Here is a 25592-nt window from a genome sequence, read left to right on the forward strand (position 1 = left end):
TTCATAAAAGCCTCTTGCATTGGCCAAGAAAGTATAATATTCCGCAATATTACTAGACTATTATTAGACGATTATAGCTTAGCTTTATGGCTCAAAAGTGCCTGTTTACATTGTATTTTAGAGATCAATCAACAGCCTGCATGAATAAGAGTTGCAACTTCAAGCGCTTTAAATAGATTGCGTATGTATAATAAAGATATATCTGTAACAACACCTCAAAACACATTCCACAGAAAGTAAGTAACCACGACGTTCTTGAAAGCTACTAAATCAAAGGCTGTATCGTGTTTCATCTTCATACATTAGGTATTTAGGCATTTACAGCTTCATGACTTTATGGGTGTTATTTTAGGCAAATTATAGCCATCAAACCATCAAATGTTCAAAGATGCAGAGCTGCAGGCCTGCTGCTGGAGAAGGAATTCCCTTTAAGTGGTGATTACTGAAGAGCGGAGGTTTCCCTCAAAGACGCTGGCCGCGCTCTGGCAACACTCGAACACTAGAAGAGGCTGGGGGAGATGACGAAGACGTTGAAAAGTAGAGAAGAACATGAGTGACGGGAGAAGGAAAGTGGTAGATAAAGACGTGCTGAATCTGAAAAGACACCTGCTAAAACACCAAGTGGTGATTTACGTTGAGAGGGCGGTGGTTTTTATTGGACAAGAGAAGGAGAAAGACAGTGTACTGGTCCTGAGCTCTTTTAGAACTGCTTACAGGATGTGGCAGCAGAGGTCCTACGGCCAGAGCTGGTGGCTTTAGGCCCTGCAGTAATTACTTTTTCTCCACAGACCACAACGGCCTGGAGCGGGGCGCGGCATGGGCTTTAGATAAAGCAACCACTGGTTCTAAATCATATGTGGTCAAAACTCTGCATTCACCCCTTCAGACCTTAACTTTAGCCGTATACATGATAGCTGAATGAGACAGGTTGATGATGTGTGCCAACATTAAATGAGACCTCAAACATCAGAAGAAAAGTGGCAAAAGTTCACATGGACACAAATCAGAATCAGAAAGAGATTTATTTCCAGGCAAGTAGCACTTACTAGGAATTTGTCTTGGTTGAAGGTGCATTCATAAAAACAATAATATAAAATACACAAACAATAAATACAGAAACAAATAACACATACATACATACTGTACATACATACAAGTGACACACCGCTACACAATGGACATGATGATAAAGGAAAGCTACGAGCAACTGCTGCTGTAAAGATGCCAGTCCTCACTGCTAAGCCATTCAGATTTGGATCTAAAAAAAATGCATTCCTAAAATGCATTACATTCCTCTGCTTACAATACATTAGTCTTGCTGCTATAGTCACGTTTTGGATTAGCCTACTTTTCTGCTAATCGTGCTATGGGGCAGAAAAAGAGCACAGAGATATTTTTGCTAAAACCGTAGCAGTTAAATTGAATTACTTTTTAAATGACTCAAGTACTGTAAATAATAGGTAGCTCATTCAAAAAAATGTTTTAAGTGCTACAGTAAGCATCAAGTGAAACCATCTAAAAGATTTTGTGCATGAATTTGAACAAACATGCAGCAGCTTGCCATTTTTGTTCAGAGCAAATATTTGATGGATTGTTGTGATCTGAAGATTTGAGGATCTATCATTCTGTTAGCTTAGCACACATCAGCAAAACTACAGTTAAGGTTAAGGTTCAATTTATTCACAAAAGTTAAAAGACAAGTACAATTATAAGCATAATGCAGATATGTGAAAAGGGAAACCCTGGTATGCTATTTAAAGCAAGGGGCCCAGACACTAGCAAATAATAAACATTATAAATACAATCATATTGTTTGGATAAAAAAGTAAACATGTATTATACAATAACATTTACAACCTACACAAAAAGAAAAAGTGAAGTCCAGTGTAAGCAGCTTCTTACTACGTGGGATGGGGTCCTACTTGGGCACAAAGGTGATTTTACGTAAGTGCAACACTTGAATCAAAATGCGATGATAGTTAGCAACTCGTTGGGTTACTGCCAATCGAAAATGAGGTTGATAAGAGCGGTAGGAGTGAACCAAATCAATTAAGTTTTAGCAGATATGGGCCGTACAACCACACCAATAAGCTGAAAGATACTGTGAAAAGCAACGTTTTAGCAAACTATCATGTTTATATAGTAGTTGACTGGTTATTTTTTTACTCAATGGTAGCGTGATCTGCAGTATAAGTGGAAGAGTGTGTGAGAGAAGCGGGTTGTATTGACAGGATTAATGGGTGGCACGTGATGGCTGTTGAAGTAAGTGAGGTGAAGGATTCCTAGAATACTTACAGAACATGTTAACATACACACCCTGTACACACAGTTACTGAGTGGGTGGGGGTGTCAGCTGAGGGGGCTTACTCACATGAGGTTGGTCCCCTGGATTTAACCCCAGCATTGGTTTTGCTCTTTAACTTCACAATGAACACAACTTCAAAACCAGAGTGTCCTCCCCTTCTCCCCAGGATATAAACCCAGCATGTGTTTCACACTTTGCTATCAGACTTCACTTAACTGATCAAACAACAGCTAATGAAATTGGGAAGAGTGTAGCGGCAAAATGAAGGAAAAACAACATGAAAGAGGAAGAGTACATCGCTACATTTAGGCCTCGCATCCACACCACTCCGGCGTTTCCGAGCCCCTAAAACGGAACATTTGGAAACACTGCTGACCCCTTATAAGTTTGACGGGCAGAAACGGAGACCTTTGGAACCGACGATGCACGTCAGTCAGTCTTATTGGTTAGGTATGCTAACATACCTTTCAGTAAGTACCTTTCCACCTCCAAACAAAATCCCCTAATTTTCGCCATTGCTGTTCTTTCTCCAAAGTATTTTCTGTATTTTCAACTTATACATCCATGATTTTCAACCGCAGAGAGTAACAGACAGTCTGCTTCCTGTTTAGATCGGCACTCGCATGCCCAGTGTATGCGAATGGTCATGTGATATGCATTGTCAGATAATATGTTAATATGTATTGATAACAGAAGAATGAGAAAATATGAGGGCTCAGCTCATACTTATACCATGATTGACTTGCTCAGGAAATCCCTCTTTTTCTTTCAGCCAATAGAGGTAACATTGACTTTTTATGCAACATGTGCCACTGGCAAACCATGTGCTTACACATGGGCCACCCGGGTGCATGCAGCATTAAGATCCTGCATTCATTCTCCCCTTTTTCAGTCTATCATCAGCAGGGGCAGCCACGAAAAAAACAAAACTAATTCACGTTTAGATTTGGTTCACTAAAATTCTGTGGTTTGGGATCCAGAGGCGTGAAAATTGAGTGTGTGCGAACATCCAAATATATATTTTTTTTTAATCACCACATGGGCTTGCCTCATGGTGTGTATCAATATCATTAGGCAACGCCCCCCCCCCCCAAATTTAAATAGCAGAGTTGCTAACATATCCCCATTCCTCCCCCAACAGACAGAGACCGGAGCCCGAGCAGCTGAAGTCATTAAAATTGGAGACACAAACACACTCTGCTTGCCCGGTCCTTTCCTCCTCCCTGAGATGGCTTATCTTTCTAACACCTACACACACAAACACACCCTCACATAAGCATATACACATAAACCCACAGAGGCTTGCAGAGGCACCCAAACTACAAGCTGCTGGACATAATCAACAAACTTCCACACCCACCCCTGCCCCCAGCTTTCCTGAACACGGCTTATTTATTTGCTTACACCATGATGTATGAATCCAACAGCAGCAGGCAAATAATGGGCTGTGTGTGTTATATGGCCAATGGATCTTAAAAGGATGACATATATTTTCAATATACCAACAGGAAAGAAAATTACAGAAAAGAAAAAAGACCAGGTAGGGGAGGCAACAAGGGTGTCATGCTGGAAGATGTATTATATCAATATATCTAATAGATAAAGTTAATAAGGTGTTGGGATACCCCCCTTGTTATGCGCATCCACTCATTTACTCAGGTTTTTCTTTTGCAGTAAATTGTCACCCATCTGTATATTGGAGTTGCACATGAATTAGAGGTAACAATGTACACCCCTTTGAGACAGATGACACAGAATAAACCCAGGTTGGCTCCAATGTGTCGATATGTGTATCACCAGAAAAGAACATAAATATTGAATAATTCTGCAAAACCCTGGAATAACATTAAATGGTTTTTTTTAATGCTTGCTTTTTGCGGTATCTACACATTGCAACTACGGGATGGTTATGGTTTGGGAAAGATTGTGACATATGATTAGTTAGGCAACTGAAACACTAGGTTAAGGTAACAAAAACACTTTATTAGGGTCAGGGAAAGATCATGGTGCAAAAAAAAGATGCAAACTTTGATTGCAGGTTGGGACGCAAGCGTCTCCTGCATGAGAGTTGCAGTGCTACACACACACACACACATCACACCCTTACTTTCCCCCTCATTACATATTGGGTACACTTCTTTCAGCGTTAGCACTTAGCGTTGGCATTGGACGTAAATCGTGAGGTGCAACATCATCCAATATGGCAATAATTCCAAAGGACACTGGGCTGCACGAAACTGATCCTGCTAAACATTGATGTGAAAGAATTAACAAGTTTCAACAATAAATGTTGCATAACTGTACAATTAAAACATAATTATTATATGATCCATATTACTCATAATTGATATGCTTGATGGTAGCAAATTCTAGCGTGCACATCAAACAAAAAAAACTGGTATTGTATGTGAAAGTTATATTAGATAAAATGATAGCTTGATGTTCGCTTTAGTTGATTTGAGCAACAAGGTGGGGTTTTATCTTCCAGGCAAAAAAAGACAAAAGATTGGAATTCAATAGAGCGAACTGGAGGGATGTCACATGCTAAGTCAGACACGTATCAGGCGGGATGAGGAATTCATGCTCTGAAGGAGAACATGAACACAGCATGCTCCTCTTGTTCACAACCACACATAGCCGAGGAAACAGATACACACTGAACATTTCGGCTTAAATGAAACCACAACAGAAGCTTAGGCTAATAGGGCCATATTTGCAACAAGGCCACGGTTGATATTTCAGGATATGGGCGTCAGCTGACTCCGACAGACAATGGGAAACCGTCCACCTGTGGGTCTGTTGTCTAAACTCATCCTAGGGGAGGGGGGGGGGGGACTGGGTATAAAACATCTGCCGGGCTCAGAGTTGGTGTCACGGTTGGAAAGTGGCCGCTAAGACTACCCTAGGGAGTCCCCAAAAACCAAACACTGGTCCCACCCAAGCCCTCCCATGACCTCTGTTAGCACGTGCCTCTCCTTACAACCCCTGGGGGTCAAAGGGCACTAGGCAAAAGGACGCTTTTACTCTGAGTCTCTGAGCATTTGCGTTTCTTATCATTAATGGGATGGGATGTGGGGGTGAGGGGTTAAAGAGTGAGGGGCACAGAGGTTCCGAGAACACCCTCCCTGATTTTTGGACGAATGTCCGGACGCCCACAGAGACACACAGAGCAAATGTGTGACAGAAAGAAAGACACCGAGAGATGAAGAGAAATCCGTCATTGTAATGGTCACTTTTATGACCTGAGAGAGTTGGGTGGCAGCCAGACTGCCCCATCACAGGCCGCAGTCCAGCAGACACCAGACAGATGCATTAGTGTGTGAGCTTTATTGTCCCAAAGTGAACGACAGATGTATCTTTCTTCAGTCGTCCTCACCACAGCAGATTGGATTTAAGTGATTGCTGGGTGGGGCAGTAGTAGCCTAAGGCTTAGAGAAGTGAGCTTGTGACAGAAAGGTCAAAAAGGAATGATCTCCTTTCACTCGTTTTCTCTGCTATTGTGCAGTTCAGTCAGAGACACATCAAGGAACTGACCACATATAGCAAGTTATACAGTTAGAGTTAGAGGAAAAGGTTATGCTCTCTGACGGAGCTCTCAAAGAATCTGATTCTGCTAGAGAACATATACCCTCTTAATAAACTTATAAATGAACAAATCTATGATAAATTACAAAAAATTTAGCAACTAAGGTGCAATCACAACGGTAGAAAATTTACAAGGCTTCATTGTTGCAATTGGTAACAAAACATTGCACCATAGTTGCAGAATTCATCCAAAATGGACTCTTCTATCTTTATATGTATACATGTTATCAAAGAACCAGATATTTTAAAACAATAGCTTTTGCCTTTTGTGTAGCCTTAGCGCTCCATAACCACAGGTCATCTAACAGTATGTAAGCAGAAAATGAACAGGACTTTTACTTCCACAACCCTGGACAGCTCCATCACTTTCCACCCTTTTTGTCAAAAGCCCACAAACCCCCTTCATAAAAAAAAAAAATCTGCAATAATTCCTAATGCAATAACAACACGACAGCATACCTCTATCAAGGTTCAAGCATGCACTGTGAAGAAAAGAGAGGTATTTCCTTCTTCTTTTTTTTTAAAGGTAGAAGTGGGTGGGCACTAAGAGGCTGAGCTTTTTGGGGAATTAACAAGCTTATCGGGGGGCAATTCTGTGAAAACAAGCAATAGAACAACTCCTGAGGAGCTGAGGGAGTGAAAGGCCGTCGGCAGCATGTCCAATGGGACTTAGCCGGGAGATCCCCTTCCCTTTACAACAAACCTGGACAGATCTGCCGGAATGACCAGACTAAATGTGAACACTTACAGTACCTTGCTCTATTCATTTGGAGCTTCCTGGAGAGTTTGTTATTGTATAGCTACTACTACTACTAAAGTAACTGGGGTCTCCTTGGATAAAACCTAGGCCTATGCCTTAACACACAGGACTTTCAAGACAAGGACCCGAGTTTGCTTCCTGTGGAAAACAAAAGCGTTTCACCCAGGAAATGCGTGTTCCTTGGGAGTGTTTTAATCCAAACCACGATCTTTTTCCTAATCTTAACTAGTTGTTTTGGTGCCCGATCTTAACTTTCTTCGCGGCAAAATGCTCATATTTATAAATTTCACCGTAATTTCCGCTGAAACGAGCGCCAGCTCGCGCCGCGCTCCACTCTATTTCTATGGGTGACGTCAAGCGACTTCAACGTGCACGCAAAGCATTCTGGGAAGGCGGCGCTGCATTTGAAAAAATGCTGCCCGTCCAAATGCCGATCTTTATGCAAATGAATCCGTTGAACGCGACGTGACTATCCAGTAGAAGTAGATGAAAATCTTTCAAACTAACCTTTGTCAATCTGAAATGAAGACAGATTCAGCAACTGTATGGCCTATTTCTCGCTTAAAATGTTTTCAGAAACACGTTTCTGTGAACTATTTTCGTAAAATACGAGATCGTCAATGAACCGCCATGACACTTGGTTGAAATTCTCAAGAAGCCAGACCCACGTCATGCGTTCATCCAATCAGCTGCCAGTCAGGGGAGTGGAGCATCAACCATGGATGTATGACGTTGCGACACCACGCTTCAGTCGTTTCGCCAAAGTGGATCTGTACTGTTAAACAACTAGCAACTGCCGCTCAGCGTCATGGAGCTTGTAGCCAGCTGGCATCACGTGACCAGCTGGCATCACGTGACCAGCTGGCATCACGTGACCAGCCGGCGGTCAACTAATTTTGTAGGATATCGTACATTTTGGTGTGCATACATTTTCGTACGATATCATACGTTCATGAGAATAAGTTGCACAGTTCACAGTAAACCTTTATAAGTGGACGATAGTTGCCACACCAAAGACATCTCACCAGAAGTTCTACCAACCAATCAGCCAACAGCCCAGGGTCATGAAATAGTTATACTATACAGAGATGTTAGAAGTGAGCCATATAATAACATTTGTCAAGATAAATCTAATAATTCATTCTGTTATATACATTCTTATCGTCCAGCTCTAACAAGACTCAGACTTTTTAAGTTTTACGATGACGCCATGCTGCAAATAGAACAAATTCCATCTAAGTTTGCCTGGTAGAAATCACTTTGGCTGAATCATGGAAAAAACAAGAGAAAAATCTCTCTCTGGTTTCCTCCCCCCTTACCTGAGCTAGCCAGAGGGGCCAGTGAGCAACAGATTAGCAGTGCTTTGGGAAGCGGGCTGCTGTAGCGTGCTGTAATGCAGACTGTCAGTACGACACAGTTGGGGGGCTACACAATGCCTCCTTGTTCAGACTGGCCCTTCTGTGCCCCACCTCTCTACCTCCCTCTGTCCCTCTCTCTCTCTCTTCCTCTAGGGGTTTAATCAAACCATAAAGACTAATGGTGTTCAAAATGCTCTTTTTCTCTATACTGAAGAAAGCATGGGGTGATACGGGAAGAGAGGATTGAAGGATGGAGAATAAAAAGGATAAAAAAGAAGACGGATCAAGGCGGACATGTTGACTACTAAACCAAACATAAATCAGCTCTCAGAAAACAGGAGAAAGGCAGAAAAAAAGATGAGAGGGGAGGAGGAGGGGCATCAAAGCATGGTTGACATTCTCTGAGATGCAGGAACAGAAAAGGTGTGTGTGCTAGTTTCGTGAGTGTGTCGTTGAGAGCATAATTCAACAGCCAGCACATTAGTGGGGTGGACATGAGGAGATAATTGCCAGTGCACACACCCACCAGTCTCTTTCTCAACACTTGTTTCTGTTTATCTACAGCTCAGTTTCATCCTTTAACTGGTTGGTGCAGCCCTTTGTGCTTGCAGCAGCAGGTATGATTGCTTATCTGATTCTTTTGCTCATGAAGTGAACACTCTCTGGAAAATACAGTCTCTGTTCAAAATATGACAAATGAGCCTGCATTTTTAATTAACTACACAATTGATGCCTAAACAGAGATAGCAAAGATGTGATAGCTCGCTAAACTGCAGCTGCGTGCAACAACGCCGGGGTGTCACTCAGGAATCTCCTTCACACGTTTCACTGTTTTCTTTGGGGCTTCTTTTACACCTCCCCCATGCAAGAGAGGGCAAGTGCAAACACACACCTGCAATGTCTTCATATACATCTTTGCAGTTAAATGTTTTAGGAATTAAACCTCCTCTTCTCTCCCCAATAACAGTTATTACTATACATTTGGGTGGTTTTAGGGATTGACAGAAATCTATGCTAAATAATGATTATCATATTTAGGGCTGACTGGTTTCTGCTGATTATAAGCTTTGATTAAGACATCCAGCCTTATACAGCTAGAAGTTAGACTCCTACACAGCCTACGTAGGTGATTTTCAATGCAGTCTGGGTTTAATTTGGGAGTTTTACCCCAGAATCAGGTACTGTATGACACAGACACCGTTTGAAAAAAGTGACACCTACTCTCACTCAGATTATAGTGATTTCTTACAGCCAATGTAAGCCCTCAGTCAACACCCTAATAACACCGCATTACAGTGTTGTATATTGCTGAGACAGTACGCTGCCTCACAACTGAAGTTTGGTTTATTTGATTCAGACTATGGGAGAAAAATTGCTGTCTTTTTGTTCTGGACCGGTCTTTGACTTGTTCTTTTTTTTTTTTTTTTGACAACAATGAACTAAGAGCATCCTGCTTCATCAGCACTACATGAACCCACATGGGGACAAAAAGGATGAAAAAGAGGCGCCTTGTACTGTAATATTATCGGGGGATAAATTACTGTGTGGGCACTGTCACTCACTACATAGAGTATGATACAAGCACAACACACCTCTGTTTTAATTCCTTTTCACTTTCTCTGAGACCAACATTTTCAGGTGGTCTTGGATACGGTGTTTGGTTCACAACAGCTTTCACAGCAGCCCAAACGAACCAAACGAAACGGGTAGCAAGTTGAGACTTTTGACACTTATTTTACACAGAAAAAATAATTTTCTGCAATAAACTTGAACTTTTTTCACATTTCTGTCCACCTGATACACCATTTTGACAGTTTGGAGTTTGTTTTCTAAGTGTTTGACCGAGGAAGGGGACCAGGAAGAGGGTATACCTCAACCTTATAAATCTTAAAGTGTTATATTGAAAAAAAAAAACATTAATTGTGAAACTGTAAAAAGTAACATTACCTTTGCACACATCATCCTAATGAAAGCTCCAGACAAGTGTGTTTCTGTTCTTTTTGTGGTACCAGGACATCACTGACATACCGGGACTTAATTTAGTGTAATATTGCCCCAACAGCAGCCAAATCATTTAATAAGCATTACCTCAGTCAGGATGTGCTCTCTTCCCACACATATCTTGGCAACGAGACAAAAACATATTTTGATTGGTGCACATTGGTTTATATGCCAGGACTTGACTCAGCTGCCTTTAAGGCTACTACGTCTACTATGAAGACATTTTCACATTAATCTTGTCAACACTTTTGTATTCTAAGATTTGTTCCTTTTATTCTGGAATTTCCTTCAGCGCATTGTTGTTGCAGTAAAAAAGCAGGTAACCTGATTCAGTTAAAAAAAAAAAAAAGCTCAAGATGTATAATAGACTTTTTGATCAGTGATGACTTTAAAGCATCCTTGTTTATTGCAGTGTGAGGTGGGAACATTTAATTCCATCATGCTGAAAGGGGAGCAAAGGGGGAAGAGTTGTTCCCTGTTGTAAACACCCATCTCTCATCACCAACACCACATTGTTGCTTTATGTGCGTGTTTGTTTATGTACTTATTGTATCCAGGGGGTGGAACTTACACACAGTAGGCCATGTCTGTCATCGCCATCATGTGGTGCCAGACTTCCGCTTTAAATTACAAAAAAAACACACACACACCCACTGTATGGCAACCACTGTGCCATAAATGCACACAGGAGCATACAGAAGTTTTCTAGGATTACATAGTTTCTTTTACTTATTAGACTGTGGTTGCAAAAGAAGTCTTGTTAGTTATATATAAAACCAGCATTTCTCAGGTATTAATGCTACATGTCCCACAACACACAGATAAATGGCTGGATATGGTGTTTCAATTCTCAGAGATACATTTTTAGCATTCTAGATGCAGACCTGTCTCGATAAGTCTCAATTACCTCTCGGTTTAAATAACCTTCTGTCTGTTGGTTTCTGATAGCTGGTTCGCTTTAAGATCGAATCGATTTATCTCACACTAATACATTTCTTATTCAATCTTTTTTTTGTTGGTAAAGAACAACTGTAATGTCAATCTCTGAGTTTTAGACCTTAAGTGTTAAGTTATCTATACATGTTGTCACTGAAAGCAACACCTACATGGATTTAATAAGGGATTTGAAAGGATTTACATTTGATAAGCGGATTCTAAACTAGTCTCAGATTTGATAAACCGTTATCAAACCACCGACCAAATCCTTCTGCAACTTGTCTCCTGTCTACAAAGAATTTTTGCTGGATTTAACAAATTAAATCAATACAGGTTTATAGTATAAACCTGACATCACTTGTGTGGTGCTTCAAACATTTGATATATATTCAGTATGTAGCAAAACAATACACGATAATATAAAAGAATTCCCTCCCTCGTTGACACCCAAGAACTCTGTGTTTTGATAGCATCACGCAATGAATCAAAATTTCTTGACACCTCACTCCCTTGGGACCCTCGTTAACAGAGACTACTCTTTGAATTGCAGCAGCACCCTCGCTCTATTCAGCTGTAGAGAAAAGCAGCCTTATGCCAGGCCCTCGTTGTCCGCCGAGCCGCCTGCCTCCAGCGCAGTAGACAAAACAAGCGGGAGGCAGGATTTGTTTAGACAGAGCTCACCTGGCGCACACAGAAACAGTGATCAGTGGTGGTGGGGAAAGAAGGCTGGTAAGTGTGTGAGTGGGGGGAAGGGAAGGGGCTAAGAGAGGAGAGCATGGGGTTCAGTGTGCTACCCTTATCCAGGGCCACTCAGAAATCAGAACAGATTAAGAGTTGAGGGGCTTGAGTAGTGCTCAGTAATAGGTGGAGGGGTGTGTTTGTGTGGGCAGTAAGGGGTAGCCTAATCCAGGACTAAGACATATAGGGTGATAGCATAGGTGGATTTGTGTGTCTGTGTGTGTTGGCTGCACTTTCAAGCAACAGAGCAATCAGCTGATCTGTCACGTAGGAAGGATCGAGCTCCCAAGTCTTTTTTACATCACAAGAGGAAGCGGGCAGTACATTTATTTCACTGATACATTGTAGGGCTATACTTAATATAACGATTTTGTTTTTCCATTAATTGATTAATCGTTCGGTCTATAAAAATATTGTTATGACAATTTCCTAGATCCAAAAGTGACATCTTCATATTTCTTGTTTTGACCAACCAGCAGTCTAAAAAATTAAAAATAATAAAATAAGGAAATGTAGCAAATCCTCACATTTGAGAAGCCGAAACGCTGGTTGATGATCAATGACTGAAACGAGTAATACTTTTTCTGTTGAAGACCAATTAATTAATTGACTTATTGTTTTAGCTGTATGCTGCAGCTGCTGTTTGATCAATACTTTTTCCTAGCTTTATAAATCCAGAAAACTACAGCATCTATATCTTTAGAGCTAAGAAGGATTGTGTTTCTTGGCCATTAGTAAACATGGGAACACAGATGTGGCTGTAGAGGCTCTGACCAAAGACCAACCACATCTAAAGGACAAATGATGCCTTTTCTTTAGATTGTAATGCTTTTTACTGTAGAATAAAGAAAAGGTGGAAGTGATAATTATGTTGCTCATGATTTCATTTATAATAATTATCCATAGCTGGGAACAAATTACTTTACTTCACTCCTGGCTGTTTTAATTATGCTCTATTACGGTATAAATTAAAGCGTGTTTCAATCGTTCAAATCTTTTTATCAAAACTGAAGGAAGTAAGGAGCTCTAGAGGCAAAACATCAAAACAAATTGAACCAACACAACTTAACAGCCCCACTTTAAGTTGTCTAAGCAACTTCATTCTCTGAACTAAATTTATATTCATGACCAAAAAAAAAAGTGTTGTGTTGACTTTCTACCTTTCCTGACAGTGGTCAACATGTGTGATGCGGTTTGACAGGGGGGAACAAAGAGCAAGATGGATGATAACTCCTCCTAACCACACACTCACAGTTACTATGGGTTGACCTCAGCTGACCCCTTGGCCCCTCAACAGCCTCACGTCCCATTGACTGGGGTTAAATAGGGTTTTGCCTACAGGGTTTTATGACAGAGAAAGAGAAGGAAAGTTAACAACCGATTCTAAAATGTTCTACGGTTAAAAGGAACATACAATACGTCCGTGCTTTGTAAGTAACTCGCAGAGGAAAGGCCCAGTTGTAGCAAATGCTAGATTCCCGTTATTGTTTCAGCCTTTTTCCCCAAACAGTCAAACATTCATCGCTTCCCCTTACCTTCACAACTGTAAGCTGTGTTTACAAAAATGATCATCTGTAGGACACAGACAAGCAGAAATAACAGCCAGTACTTACAGTAGCACTATCTCAAGTACTAGACACACCTGCCTAAAGGCACTGAGAACAACATCTATAATTTGCAGTTATAGATGTAAATTAGGTGTAAGACTGCGACTACTAGGGTTGCACAATATTGACAAAATGTGATATTGATTATGAATATTGCGATATAGATATTAATTTTGATATTTGTAAACATATGTAAAATTACAAAAGTTATGGGAAAACGCATCAAAATAGATTCATAACAAATAACAACACAAGGTTTATTTCAACTGACAGCCATATTGGACTGGTACAACATGAATAAATAAATAAGGACAGGACATGTTTTACTGGTTGAACAGTATAAAATAAATAACTAAAGAGACAACTTTTCTGTCGACGTATGCAACTGTCACTCTGTCGACATATGCACACACGTAGTACGCTACATAGGGTTTGTCACATAGTGGACCCTGCGCTGATATGTACTAACATGTGCAAGTGGCACGGTAACTGGCCAATGAAATGATGATCATTATATCATTGATTTAGCGGGCTCTAAATCAAACACAACTAAGCCACACAGCCAACAGACGGGATGCAGCGCTCCACAATATAAACAAAATATTGCAAACATTGCAAACCCTTTCAATATAATATTGCGCAACATGATATTGCGATAACGATATTGAGTCAATATATCATGCACCCCTAGCGACTACCAATTATTTTCATTATCGATAAATCTGCAGATTATCATTTTATTATCTGTAAAATGTCAGGAAATAGTGAAAATAGTACCCATCTTCAAAAGTCTTCAAATTACTTTAATTGCCAACCAAAACAAACATTTTAACACCTTTTCTCTTTAACCAACCTCCAAAGTCCAGTCTGCTCTGAATGGTCAGCGTTTACAATCTTCCGCATCTGAGCTCTTGGCATCTCTGCACCCTCATTGCAGCCGGAGAATGACTGTAACTGCACTGTAGTGGCACATTCTACCTATATGCAGTATAGTTACAACGGTACGGAAGTCCTGACGGCTCGTTTAAAAGGCACAGTTTCTAAATATGGGCTGTGTATATTTCTCTGTGGATTGAGCGTTTTGATACTTTAAGTATTTATATAGCACCTCGACCTGTTTTATAATTAAAAAGACATGGAAATCTCACTTTTTACAATATGGGACCTTTGAAGCATGTAAGATTCTGCCGTGTATTTGTGTTGCAGTGAGGTCTGTGTTAGCACAAAAAGGCAAAAAAGAAGCATGACATTCATTTCTGGTAATGGTTTGCTGCTAGCTGTCTGATAAAGAACAGTTACATAACAAGCTTGTTACATGAATAAGCCTGAGAAAAATACATACAGGACAGGAGACGATAAGGTTGTATTGTCCCAACAAAGTATTGATAATTTGTAAAACATAGAGCATTAACCCAGCTAGCTTGCTAAATTAGCCTGGGGGCTCTTGCGTGTTGCATGGCTCGCTCCACACCTCTAATTAGCCGTTGCTGTATAATAGAAGATGATAACAGGGGGAGAGACAGAATGAAATCACCCACCAACATACAGTAGTTTGTTTCCATGATGAAATATGAAACTGCCACTACTCCAGTTGTCAACAAACGATGCATAAACACAGAGAAGCATGAACTAAAAAAAGCATGTGATTGAATGAAATAATCTTGTACTACCATAAACGTTCCTTTGGAAAACAACAGTTGGCTCCTCAGGTTCCCTAATGTGACCAGATTGTCCACCATCACTGATCCGACCATCTGACTGAGGTCTGAGTGACAGATGTTAGATCTACCACTTCTGTCACGCTGGCAGCATCTGTCAATCAAAGCACTCATCTCAGTATCCAGGGAGACTCCAGCTGATCAAGAATTTGAGGACTGAGGTATTTCTTTGTCCCCGAGGTATTCTGAGTCCCCCCCCACCTTCTCATTTCATTCACTGGGGATGCTTAGTTAGCATTTCTGTAAAGGCATGTTGCACAGAGTCCCTTATGGGCAAAGAAGCATCTGAGGACTCAACACTGGCGTCCCTTCAAAACTAATCTCAGGTCCATGTAAAGCAAAGGGAGATCACAAAATGACAGCAGTGTTTCCTTCTCATCCCCCTACAGAGCAAAGTTATCAATGAGCCACTGAAAAGTCCAGAACTTTTCAGAACAGAGCTGACATTTCAACAAATTAACTCCTGTCTATGACATGGTATTTGCATAATCATGTCTAAGCCGGGGTATTGGTAAACCTGCTCCAAGCAGCGGAAACCTTGAATCAGCAGGTCTAACAGTTTCCCCTTCTTGCTTAATTAACAGCCATTTGATCAATCGTTTTATTTATGACAAAACCAACAACCACTGACACATGCATGGCAATTACAGAAATGTAACCTTGTTAACGGCCTTCACTACACCATGATCTTTAGCAGCTCATTAGCCTGCAACATGGGACACATGCACACACACAATCATACACAGAGCGGGCACGTTACATACATCTGCTCTTTAGCACATTTCCCCCAAAGTGCTATTAGCCTGCTCATTTCCAACCATTAGACCCATTAGAGGCCAATTAACACCGATTCAAAGCTCCCTTCCTGTTTTATGGCACTGTAAACAAAACCTGCAGGCTTGCCTTGGGCCCAGCAAAGCTCAATAGCCTTTAATGCAACACAAAATAACTCATTAGTTTAGTAATATGCTGCCTTTTCATAGCAGACATAAAAGCCTACAGATTCTGTCACACCGGATTGCACATAAACCTGAGGTAATTGGCAGGTCCCAAGGGCACTGACATGACTTGCATTGGCTTTACCTTTCAAACTGATTCTATATGACGCATAAAAAAAATGCTCTGTAGTTTGTTTTCTTCTCTGAGCTGTAAATCTGCAGTGGGACAGCACTCCTAGACAATAGTTCCCATCTAGTAACACATTAACCACATGATCCCATTTAACTCAACTATGCTGTACTGATAACCAACCCTTAATCCCTATAGCCAGGTGGCTGTAGTAAAGGATAACCTGTTGTTTGAAGTGCCTTATATGGGTCAGAATTGGCCAAAAGATAAGCACAACACGGGTCTTTTCCGCATGTTTAAGTTGTGTTCTACTTGGTTCGTGAATGAAACATTTGAGTGTGCATGCTGCAGCACGCCAGAGGCACGGGGTCGTCCTGAGAGGAGAAGTTCCTGCGACACAACACTCAAATCACTGCTCATAGTTGTTTTGAAAGTCGTGCTCAACGGTTAAAGCATGCGCACCTTATCCGACTGATATTTCATCTCCTATAGGGTCCAAATAGTTTAATTCTCAAGTGCCAAATAGGATGAGGCTTGAAAACACACGCAGAGTAAAACAAGTGCTGCTGGTCATCTGAGCATGCTGTTGTATCGTTGCTTTTTAGAGCTTGGAAAACAGTTTTTACACAACATTTATCTACAAAACACGAACACAACATAAGAATTCCCAACCTGAAAAGTCTGAAGAGCCCTTGGTGAGATCGCAGAGGACGCTAAGACACGTTATTCCCAACAAGAGCGCATAAGTGACGGATGAGAGAGTCCCATCTGAGAAGAACATCCTTGAAGCCTCAAAGTTTTTGAGTTTCTCTGTAGCATTAGAAAGTCCAGCAGCTGCATTGGGTTTCAGGTTCTGCGTCGCGTGCGGGAGATGTGCGGTCCCATGTCTCTAGTCCTCCCTCATCCTCCCACCAAACTGCTGCTGTGAGACTGAGGTTCCTCTGGGCTGGAGCAGTGCCCTGCTCGCTCAGTGCATTTCTAACTGCGTGTTGTGGAGGCAGCCCACCTGGAGGACCGCCGCTCCCCTGCATGGTCTCAAAGACCCAGAGTTCCCTACCAGACACATGCCACAATCCAATAATATTACACTCTGACAGAGGCCATTTTGTCCACCAATGAGTAGGCTACTTTTACTTTTGGCAATTTATGTACACGCTGTCATTATTACTTTTGTGCTTCTAAGTAAAATTATGGATGTAGGACTTTGCTTGTATTGGAGTTTATTTATACTGATATTGCTACTCAATTCATTTGTTTTGTGTGGTTAAAAACAGTCAACCGTAAACTTGTTAGAATAATCTATAAACGCAGCAAAAAAACATAAATTCGACTCTCCCTGTGTTGATGTAGCATGTATGGCTAACCTACATTATAAATAAATGCAATCGTTATAAATGGGCCTACCGTTAAGAAAATAAGGTAGGTAAGCTATTGGTATATTGCTTAGTTTTTATGCATTTTTTTCAGTATTTAGGTGATATTCTTATTTTTTTTCTAGTTCCTAAATTAAGAGCACAGTTGCGCACTTGATAGGACCAAATGAGATTATGTATAACCGACGAGACAGTTGCGACATCTTGTGGACAATATACTTTATTGCAGATTCGAACATTTCGCGTTTCAATGACATTTGCCCGACACAGCTTCCGTACAAGTTCCCATGTGACAACAGAAGGTCAGACATGGCAGCCTGTGCGAAAGGGATCGACAAATTTATATTTTCACTGAGGTTATTACGAAACCTCCGGCTCGAAAATGAACGTAAGTAGCTGAACACGCTCTCTTTTCGCCGTAAGGCTTTGAAGATGTGTAACGTTAGTACCTGTAACGTTAATGTACATCCACGAACTATGAGCTCAAGTTGCTAATGGTAGACTGTTAGCTAGCGATTTTTCAACCTAATAGCGACCATCTATTCTAAAACAATTACTCGATTGTTGTCTAATTTTCTTGTAATTTTCAGGGTCCATATCCACATCCATGTGTCGTCTTGCTCCTAACAGCGAGGAGCCACCAAAATTCACCCCTCCATCTAAACCTGTTATCATAGATAAAACACAGAGTGTGGCATCTCTGCGCAAGTATGATGTTTCTTTGACCTCCCTCTGACAGTCCCAGATACACACACTAACGCTGCATACTGTGTAAACGTATGGTTTTTAAAGTGCTTGGTCTCCCTCTCAGGTTTCTGAGCCCAGAGTTCATCCCTCCCAGACAGAGAACAGATCCTTTAAAATTCTCCATTGAGAGGAAAGACATGATTCGCAGGAGGAAAGTGCTCAACATTCCCGAATTCTACGTTGGTAAGAAACCAGTTTAATTAACAGGTACATTCCCACTGTTCGGTGACGGTTGCAAGAGTATCAAAACAATTTAATTCATCTTATCCTCAAACGTGGAGAAAGTCATTGACACTCACCAGGTTAAATTACTGCAACTAAATCCAATATGTCTGACACTGTACCTAGTTTATCCAGCTGTCCCGCGGCTAGATTACGCTAATCGTGGCTACTATTCCCTGCTCGCCTGTCAATTCAAGAATAGATTTTAAGATTTTTACCTTCAAGGTTTGTGTCATATGTTACTTGTTAACCCCATATGATCCAAGCTGCAGCCTGAGATCCTCTGCAGGGCCTTTTAAGCAGTTCCCAAATTTCACCTTGACTTGGTGACTGGACCTTTGCTGTCTGGGCCTCTCAGTTATGGAACTTCCTGCCTCAGGATCTCAGACATGCAAAGCAGTGTCCTCGTTTAAATCCCTCCTCAAAACCTCATAGGCAATCTCCTATAATTTTCAATAATTGTGTTGTTCTTTTTTACTTTAGCACAATGCTATCTTTGTTTTTGCAAAATATAAATTGTTTAAAAAAAAGTACTATGCTTGTAATGTATTGGAATTAATTTAAAAGGTGTACATTATTTTGATTTGTGTTAAGGAAGCATCCTGGGAGTAACCATGGCCGACTCTAATGCCAGCGGGAAAACTAACCGCTTTGTTGGCATCTGTATCCAGAGGGGTGGAAAGGGTCTGGGAGCCACATTTGTCCTGAGGAATATCATTGATAACCAAGGTGAGCACTGGTCTAACAAAAAGGCCTACTGAAATGGTCTGTGGCATGAAGGAATATTTAGTTTTAGTCAACCAAAAGGTTCTCATATATAATTGTAAATGTTAAAGTAAGTCTGCCTGTCCCTTTCCCTCCATATTTGTCTATGCATGTTAGGTTTTCCTCTGTAGTCACACAGTATGCCCGTCAACTTGAGACCCTCCCTCTATTCATGTTTGTTCTCTTAGTAGGGCAGCACAGGCATGTGAAAAAAAATGGTAAAAAGGGTTCCCTTTACAAAGTTCATAGTGTAACTGTTCCATGCTTAAAAACATGTTTCAGAATTTTAGAAATGCACACATAACTCATTTAGATGCAGAGAGGGCCGGCAGAGGAGAACACAATTCTACTTTAGTGTTGGCCACTGATAACTTGGTTGAGGGAGAGTAAAAGCTTTCTGATTTGCTTTCCTCATCCAGAGTTTCTTTTACATTTACAAGTAGTGAACCAAAGGCCTGTATTACGAAGCAAGATCAACATGCGCACGCGTTCCCATAAAAGAGGCGGTGTTTGCACAGCACGACCAATCGCAAACATCTACCAGAGCCGCATATTTTACATAAGAAGAGCAAACTATAATTCTACATAAATATGAAGAACACAGACACGGTTTTACAGGCAAAACGCAATGCAGTCGCTGCTTCCTAAAACAGGAAGGAAGGCTGGCAAAAAAATTGTCGACGCTGTTATACGTAAATCACAACGCTTATCAATATGACTTCCTCATCAGTCAGGCACAAGATCTGACCATAATTACACGTGTGCACTTTCCATAAACTGTCGTTGCTTTAGCTTATTATTTCAGTTACAGCCCTGGCAGTGGGAAGCCATCGTGAGAACAAATAAAAAAACATGAAAACATAATTCAAAACGATGTGCGCATTGGCAACACACGGCTCAAGAAGCCGACAAATAGCCGATACGTAATTCCCTCCGCTGAAAATCTATATCTTTCATAAAAATACCCATTAGGGAATGTTAACGGGGTTGTCGGTCTCTAAATGTTTTAACTTTTATGAGCGCACTTCTCTCTCCGCGCACCAAGCTCCACCTGATCTTCTAAGAACGGTGACGCCGTTATCAATAGAGTATTGATTGGTCAGTAGGCGGTGCTTTTACACCGGTTGATCTCTGATCTCCAACATAACCTGCTCCCGAGCATTTGAATTATGAACCTGAAGTTACCTCGTTAACGCCAAATCTTGCTTCGTAGTACAGGCCTCAAGTGTCCTTCAGGTAAAACACTGGTTTAAATTTATGTGTTTCTTCAGGCGTGGAGATCTGCTACGAGCTGTACAGCCCTCGTATCCAGAAAATTGACGTGCTGAAGCTGGAGAAGAGGCTGGATGACACCCTGATGTATCTGAGAGACGCTATGCCTGAGTACAGCACTGTGGACCCGGACATGAAGCCTGTGCCCTTCTCCCCCACTGGAGAGGTGCCTGTCAACAAGGTGAGGGAGCTTCATATTGTTAAAGCTATTTTTATAAAAAAATAAATGATGATAAAATGATCGTTCAATGGGTTGTTTGATCTAAAAAAGATTACAGCATATTGGCATTGTCTATTTACCAGATCAAAGTAAGGATGCGCCCCAAGCCATGGTCCAAACGCTGGGAACGACCCAAGTTCAACATCCAGGGCATCCGCTTTGACCTGTCCCTGACCCCAGAGCAGATGGAACACGCCCAGAAGTGGGCACAGCCTTGGCAGGAGTACGACATGCTGAAGGAGTATGACACGTCCAAACTGGAGGGGCAGATCCTCAGTGAGGTCCAGCAGGAGATGAGCAAGTGAGGAAGATCCTCCTAAAATGCATATGCTCTTCAGTTTTACCATCAACAGACTTTTGGGGAATGGGAAAAGACTGGAATATGCGATTTGCATGGATGTGGAACACTCTGCTCAGCTGGATTAAGTTAGTTCAGGTGGTTTATTCCAGTCACACCAGTGTGTATACGGAGGAAACTGGTGTTCTGTAGTCTGAGGAGTCATGCCTTCTTCTTTTTGTCTTGTCAATCTGCTGTACAGTAAGTTTTCAATGTTACTGGCCTTAGTTATAACATCCATTATATGGTTTCTATAATAAAAGCTATTGATCCTGACAATAGTTTTGAATTACATTTTGTTTGAAACATTTGTGTTTCTGTTTTGACTGCTGTCTAGCTTGTTGCATGCCTGTTATTGGAGTAATGGAGTCTTGACACTAGGTGGTGCTATTCTTCTATATATGTTACATCCATCAACAGTTGCCTAACCAAGCCTTTGTTGTGTCCGACAGTGTTTTGAGCGGTATGCTGCCATGCTAAATAAACAGTGTATTATTTTAGCTAAACAAATAATGAGAAGCTTGTTCCAAAAAGCAGGTTTAAAACCTGAAAGAAAAACAATTATTCATTCACATTTTCCAGATTTGAGGGGCTTCTCGGTTAAAATTAGTAAAGATTTCCAGATAAATCGGTAAACCTGCTTCATGGAATAGGCCCCAATACCGTGCACTTGGAAAAAAAAACTGGTATTCCATAGACCATGGAGGACCAAGGACACCCAGTAGTGTTTTACTGTTGTGGATGGAAAATTGTGGTGTTGAGATGGTATGTTAGAGCGTCAGTTGGGTAGTATAAAAACACTTGGACTCCTTATGTTATGTCTGCTCTCTGTGTGTGTGTGTGTGTGTGTGTGCGTGCGTGCATATAAACACACCGAATGAGTCCCTGCACTCTAATTTCTCCATATTACAGGATGAGACACAGAGAAAATGGTCTTTAATACAGGACTAGCAGATGTTTACTGAGCTCATTATGGACCACACAGATTTCCTGTGTGGAGATACAGAGGAATAAAGAGCGCGATTATTCCTGCTACATTTAAGGTAATGGAATGGAAGAAATGCAGCTGAGAGCTTTGGACGCCAGTTTATAGCGATTCACGTTATTGGGTAGAGTTAATGGTTCACCCATTATTTTAACCAAATTGCCAAATCTTCTGCACCTGTTGAACAACTATGTCTCAGCCTCACTTCAGTGTCATATAAAGTGTGTTTAGTCCCATTGTTGACTCATTTACTCTCTGCCCAATCAGACCTGCAGCAAAGAAAACCAACTCCGTCTGCTTCTGTGTACAGTACACTGAGAGCCTTTCCTGCACATTGTCATTATACTGCCCACTGAACCAGCCGGCCCTTTCACCTTTTCATTTCTGTTTAGGACTGATTGATGCTGACATGTGGAGGCGGTAACAGAAGTGTTTATCCTACAGCACACTGCCGAGTCTCTAGAAGCATTCCACGGCGACACCACTGGACTGGTAAACCAGCTTTAACCACAAAGTTACTGAGTCTGAGTTACTGCTTCAAGGAAACTTCCTGTGTGTGTGTGTGTGTGTGTGTGTTCTCAACGGTATGTGCCTCCCATGCCCTCAGGTTGACTTCTCTGCACCTGGAATAAAGTTAAACCCCTTGGCTGGGAAAGGAGATCAAACACCAGCACATACATGCATGCACACGCACGCACACACACACACAGCAACTCGCAGACAGGCTATCATATCAGCGTTCACAGACAGACACCTCAAACAGTGCCAACTGTAAACGTCTGGGACCGCCTGTCTGTCAATCCTCACGCGAAACAAGATATGCTCCATTTACGGTTGCTGTGGACTCAGGGTGGGGCATGCAGGTTTGAGGAGCCCATAATCCCACCCCTCAATAACAACAAACTGTAAAGCATGGTGGACTGATGATAGCTACAGTGCCACACTACTATGAAGGTCAGTGCAGGAATGTAGGGAGGGACACACTCCTCTAATCTGTCTTCCTCCCCTTCGCTGGTGCTCCCATTGCCTTCATCTCGCTCTCTCTCTGAGGGAGGATAGCACCAGCTTTGAAAAGGAGCCAGGTTGATGAATTGGAGAGGATGTGATACAGGGTGTTCAGCAACTCCCACAGGTGAAGGTTTTGGGGTAATGTCTTCCACTGGGCCAATGCATTAAATGCAGTTTCACCCTCTCAACCTTTTAGTGTGTTGATCTCTAACATCTCTGTCATTGTGTGATTTCTTACTCTCCTGTCTGCAGGCCTCAGGAAATTAGTTTCACTCTCTCTGTCTCTGCCAGGGAGTGTGAACTGCATTTGAGCTGTCTGTGTGTATGACAAGTGCAACGGGATACTGGGCCACCCATAGGCCCCAGGTAAATTACACCCTGTCACTGTGTGTGTGTGTGTGTGCATGTGTGCATGTGTGTACGTGTTACTCGGGGCCACCCGTAGTCCTAGGTAAATTACACACTTGAGTTTCACCATATGTTTCCAGTGAAACAGCATGACCGTCTGCGCCTCTCCCGACTGTCCCACGGGGCTGACGGGGGCTCCTGCTGCCATCACTCTCTCTTTGTTACACACTAGCACAGACAACCCGACAGTGCAACAGCTGTTAGGAAACATTACATTGCAAGCAGCTGATGCCTGAAGTTGAACAGGCACATATCACAGTCATTTTAATAATGTGATCCAGTGTGGAGTGGGTCTGGCAGTGCTGCCAGGGTCATGGGATCATTTCCAGTTGGGGCCAAGCATAAATCCTAAAAATGTACGTACAAAAGTGTCCTTCGAAATGGCATGTGTTCAACAATGTCCATAGGGCAAGGATGACTTGTGCACTGTACTAAAAGCTACAGTGCAGTCAGTAAAGTCCAAAAGTGTTGAGGGACGAATGAATGCATTGTAGGATTTTCTCTTTTCATGGGATTTGTTGACAATAACAAAGGTATGAAATATCACTGTAATCTTTTGGTGGTGCCTTTGGCGGGGCAGCAGGATGATCAATGGGTTTAATGGGTCATAATCAGTTTAAAGTCACGATTACTTGCACCATCATTGCTGTGTATTAACCAAACAGTAAAAACTGTTTAACTGTTAAACTATCTTCGGTTAGAATCTTTGTTAAAGTTTAACAGCTTGGGCCTTGATGAATAACAGGCCCTCAGTCACATGATCAGAGGAACACTGTGACCAGACCTGAGGTGAAAATAATTCTTTTGTTTGAAGGTAATCCAGTCAGATGTTGGATAATCATAGAGGCTATTTCAATTTTAGTCGCGCACCCTGTACATGTCCTGTACGTACTGCAGCAGGTAAGTTTAAAATATGAATTAAGCATAAAAAGTAATCTCTGTAATACTGCATGAAAAAATGTACTTGATTGATTCTAGGCCCGGAAGCTATAAGCATTAATATGAAAGGAAAAACAAGACAATAAACTTGACGACGTATTGGCACGGTGCCATATAATATTTCTGCCCAGCCCTCACAGCATTCCTTCACGTATTCAGGTCACAGCTGTCTGAATTTGTGCTTTATGTATATGTGTTCTCTTTGATCATATTTTAATGTATTTTTTTTCTTTTAGGATGTCCCTGTCCACATGAGTTCAGAGATAAGAGCACCCAAGACCTTTCCTTGAAGATTTCCTTGGTATCACTGTGTGTTCAGTCTTCTTTTAACGCTCCGGAAAAGAAAGCTAGGTCATAACACAGCACATTATTTGTTGTGATTGCTTGTTATTCCTGTTTGGTCATTGTGACCCTCCTTGGTACTTAAAGACAAAACAGCCATGTGGTCAGAAAGTATGCTTGTGCTTTGATGTGAGGAAGAAATATTGCGGTGGAAATATGAGCAGTTTCATTTTCTTGCCTCTGAGGGGCGCCATCATCTTTGTCTCACTGCTACTGCTTGTAAACAGGCTCTCAATTCCCTTGCACAGCTGGCCTTCTTCTCTCCTGAGCTGTAATTGCAGCTCTGTCCTGGGAAATAGAGGGAGGAAATCCCAGAGCTTTCGCCCTGCAACAATGACAATAAAAAAGAGGTGAGGAAAAGAGGAAGAAAGCATTTCAGCTGAGATGAAAGAAGGAGGGAGACTTAGGGAGGAGAAGTGAGGTGGAGGCGTGCTGGCTCAGGAGTGCAAAGCGCAGTGGAGGTAGAGAGGGAGAGATGAAGGAGAAAGCAGGGGAGGAGGGATGGTGTTGGTGATGGTAGTAAACGCTTGAGTTTATTAACCTCATTTAGTTGAGAGGCTGAGAGTGAGGGGAAGGGGAGGAGTGGTGTGTTCATACTGTGAACGTAGGGCTGGAGTTTACTAATGAGGGCTGCAAATACACACACACACACACAGCTCTCTCTCTCTCTCTCTCTCTCTCTCTCTCTCTCTCTCACACACACTCACACACACTTTTCTTAGCTCATACCAGATTCACCTTGATCTGATGCCAAGTATGCAGGCAGAACACACATTCACAGGACCGGGTACTGCCAGCTTCGTCTTACTGCCTCCTCACATTTTTTCCCTCTCATATCAAACAGCAGCTGAGAGGCAATTCTTCCCAAATTGCTATTGATATACCTAGAGGAAGTGGA

The 25592-nt window shown here is 41.7% G+C and overlaps 2 protein-coding genes across 3 annotated transcripts in view; one reads left to right on the forward strand and one right to left on the reverse strand.

The window, feature by feature from the left end:
* The window catches only part of eva1aa (eva-1 homolog A, regulator of programmed cell death a), a 74959-nt gene extending 57836 nt beyond the window's left edge, over positions 1 to 17123 (reverse strand). Inside the window, exon 1 of one of the 2 annotated variants that reach the window (XM_078275017.1) lies at positions 16749 to 17123. In XM_078275017.1, the coding sequence (XP_078131143.1) occupies positions 16749 to 16857 (109 nt within the window). In that variant the 5' untranslated portion in view covers positions 16858 to 17123. The remainder of the gene's footprint in view (positions 1 to 16748) is intronic. The other variant, XM_078275018.1, reaches the window with a different exon arrangement.
* A 595-nt stretch (positions 17124 to 17718) lies between these two features.
* On the forward strand, positions 17719 to 21306 carry mrpl19 (mitochondrial ribosomal protein L19). The gene is made up of 6 exons (XM_078275211.1): positions 17719 to 17837; positions 18040 to 18157; positions 18261 to 18379; positions 19013 to 19147; positions 20455 to 20636; positions 20759 to 21306. The coding sequence occupies exons 1-6, from the start codon at positions 17759 to 17761 to the stop codon at positions 20978 to 20980; spliced, it is 855 nt and encodes a 284-aa protein (XP_078131337.1). The 5' UTR covers positions 17719 to 17758; the 3' UTR covers positions 20981 to 21306.
* Positions 21307 to 25592: the final 4286 nt, after the last annotated feature.

The sequence above is a fragment of the Sander vitreus genome, chromosome 18, assembly GCF_031162955.1.
Source record: "Sander vitreus isolate 19-12246 chromosome 18, sanVit1, whole genome shotgun sequence".
NCBI classification, from domain to species: Eukaryota; Metazoa; Chordata; class Actinopteri; order Perciformes; family Percidae; genus Sander; species Sander vitreus.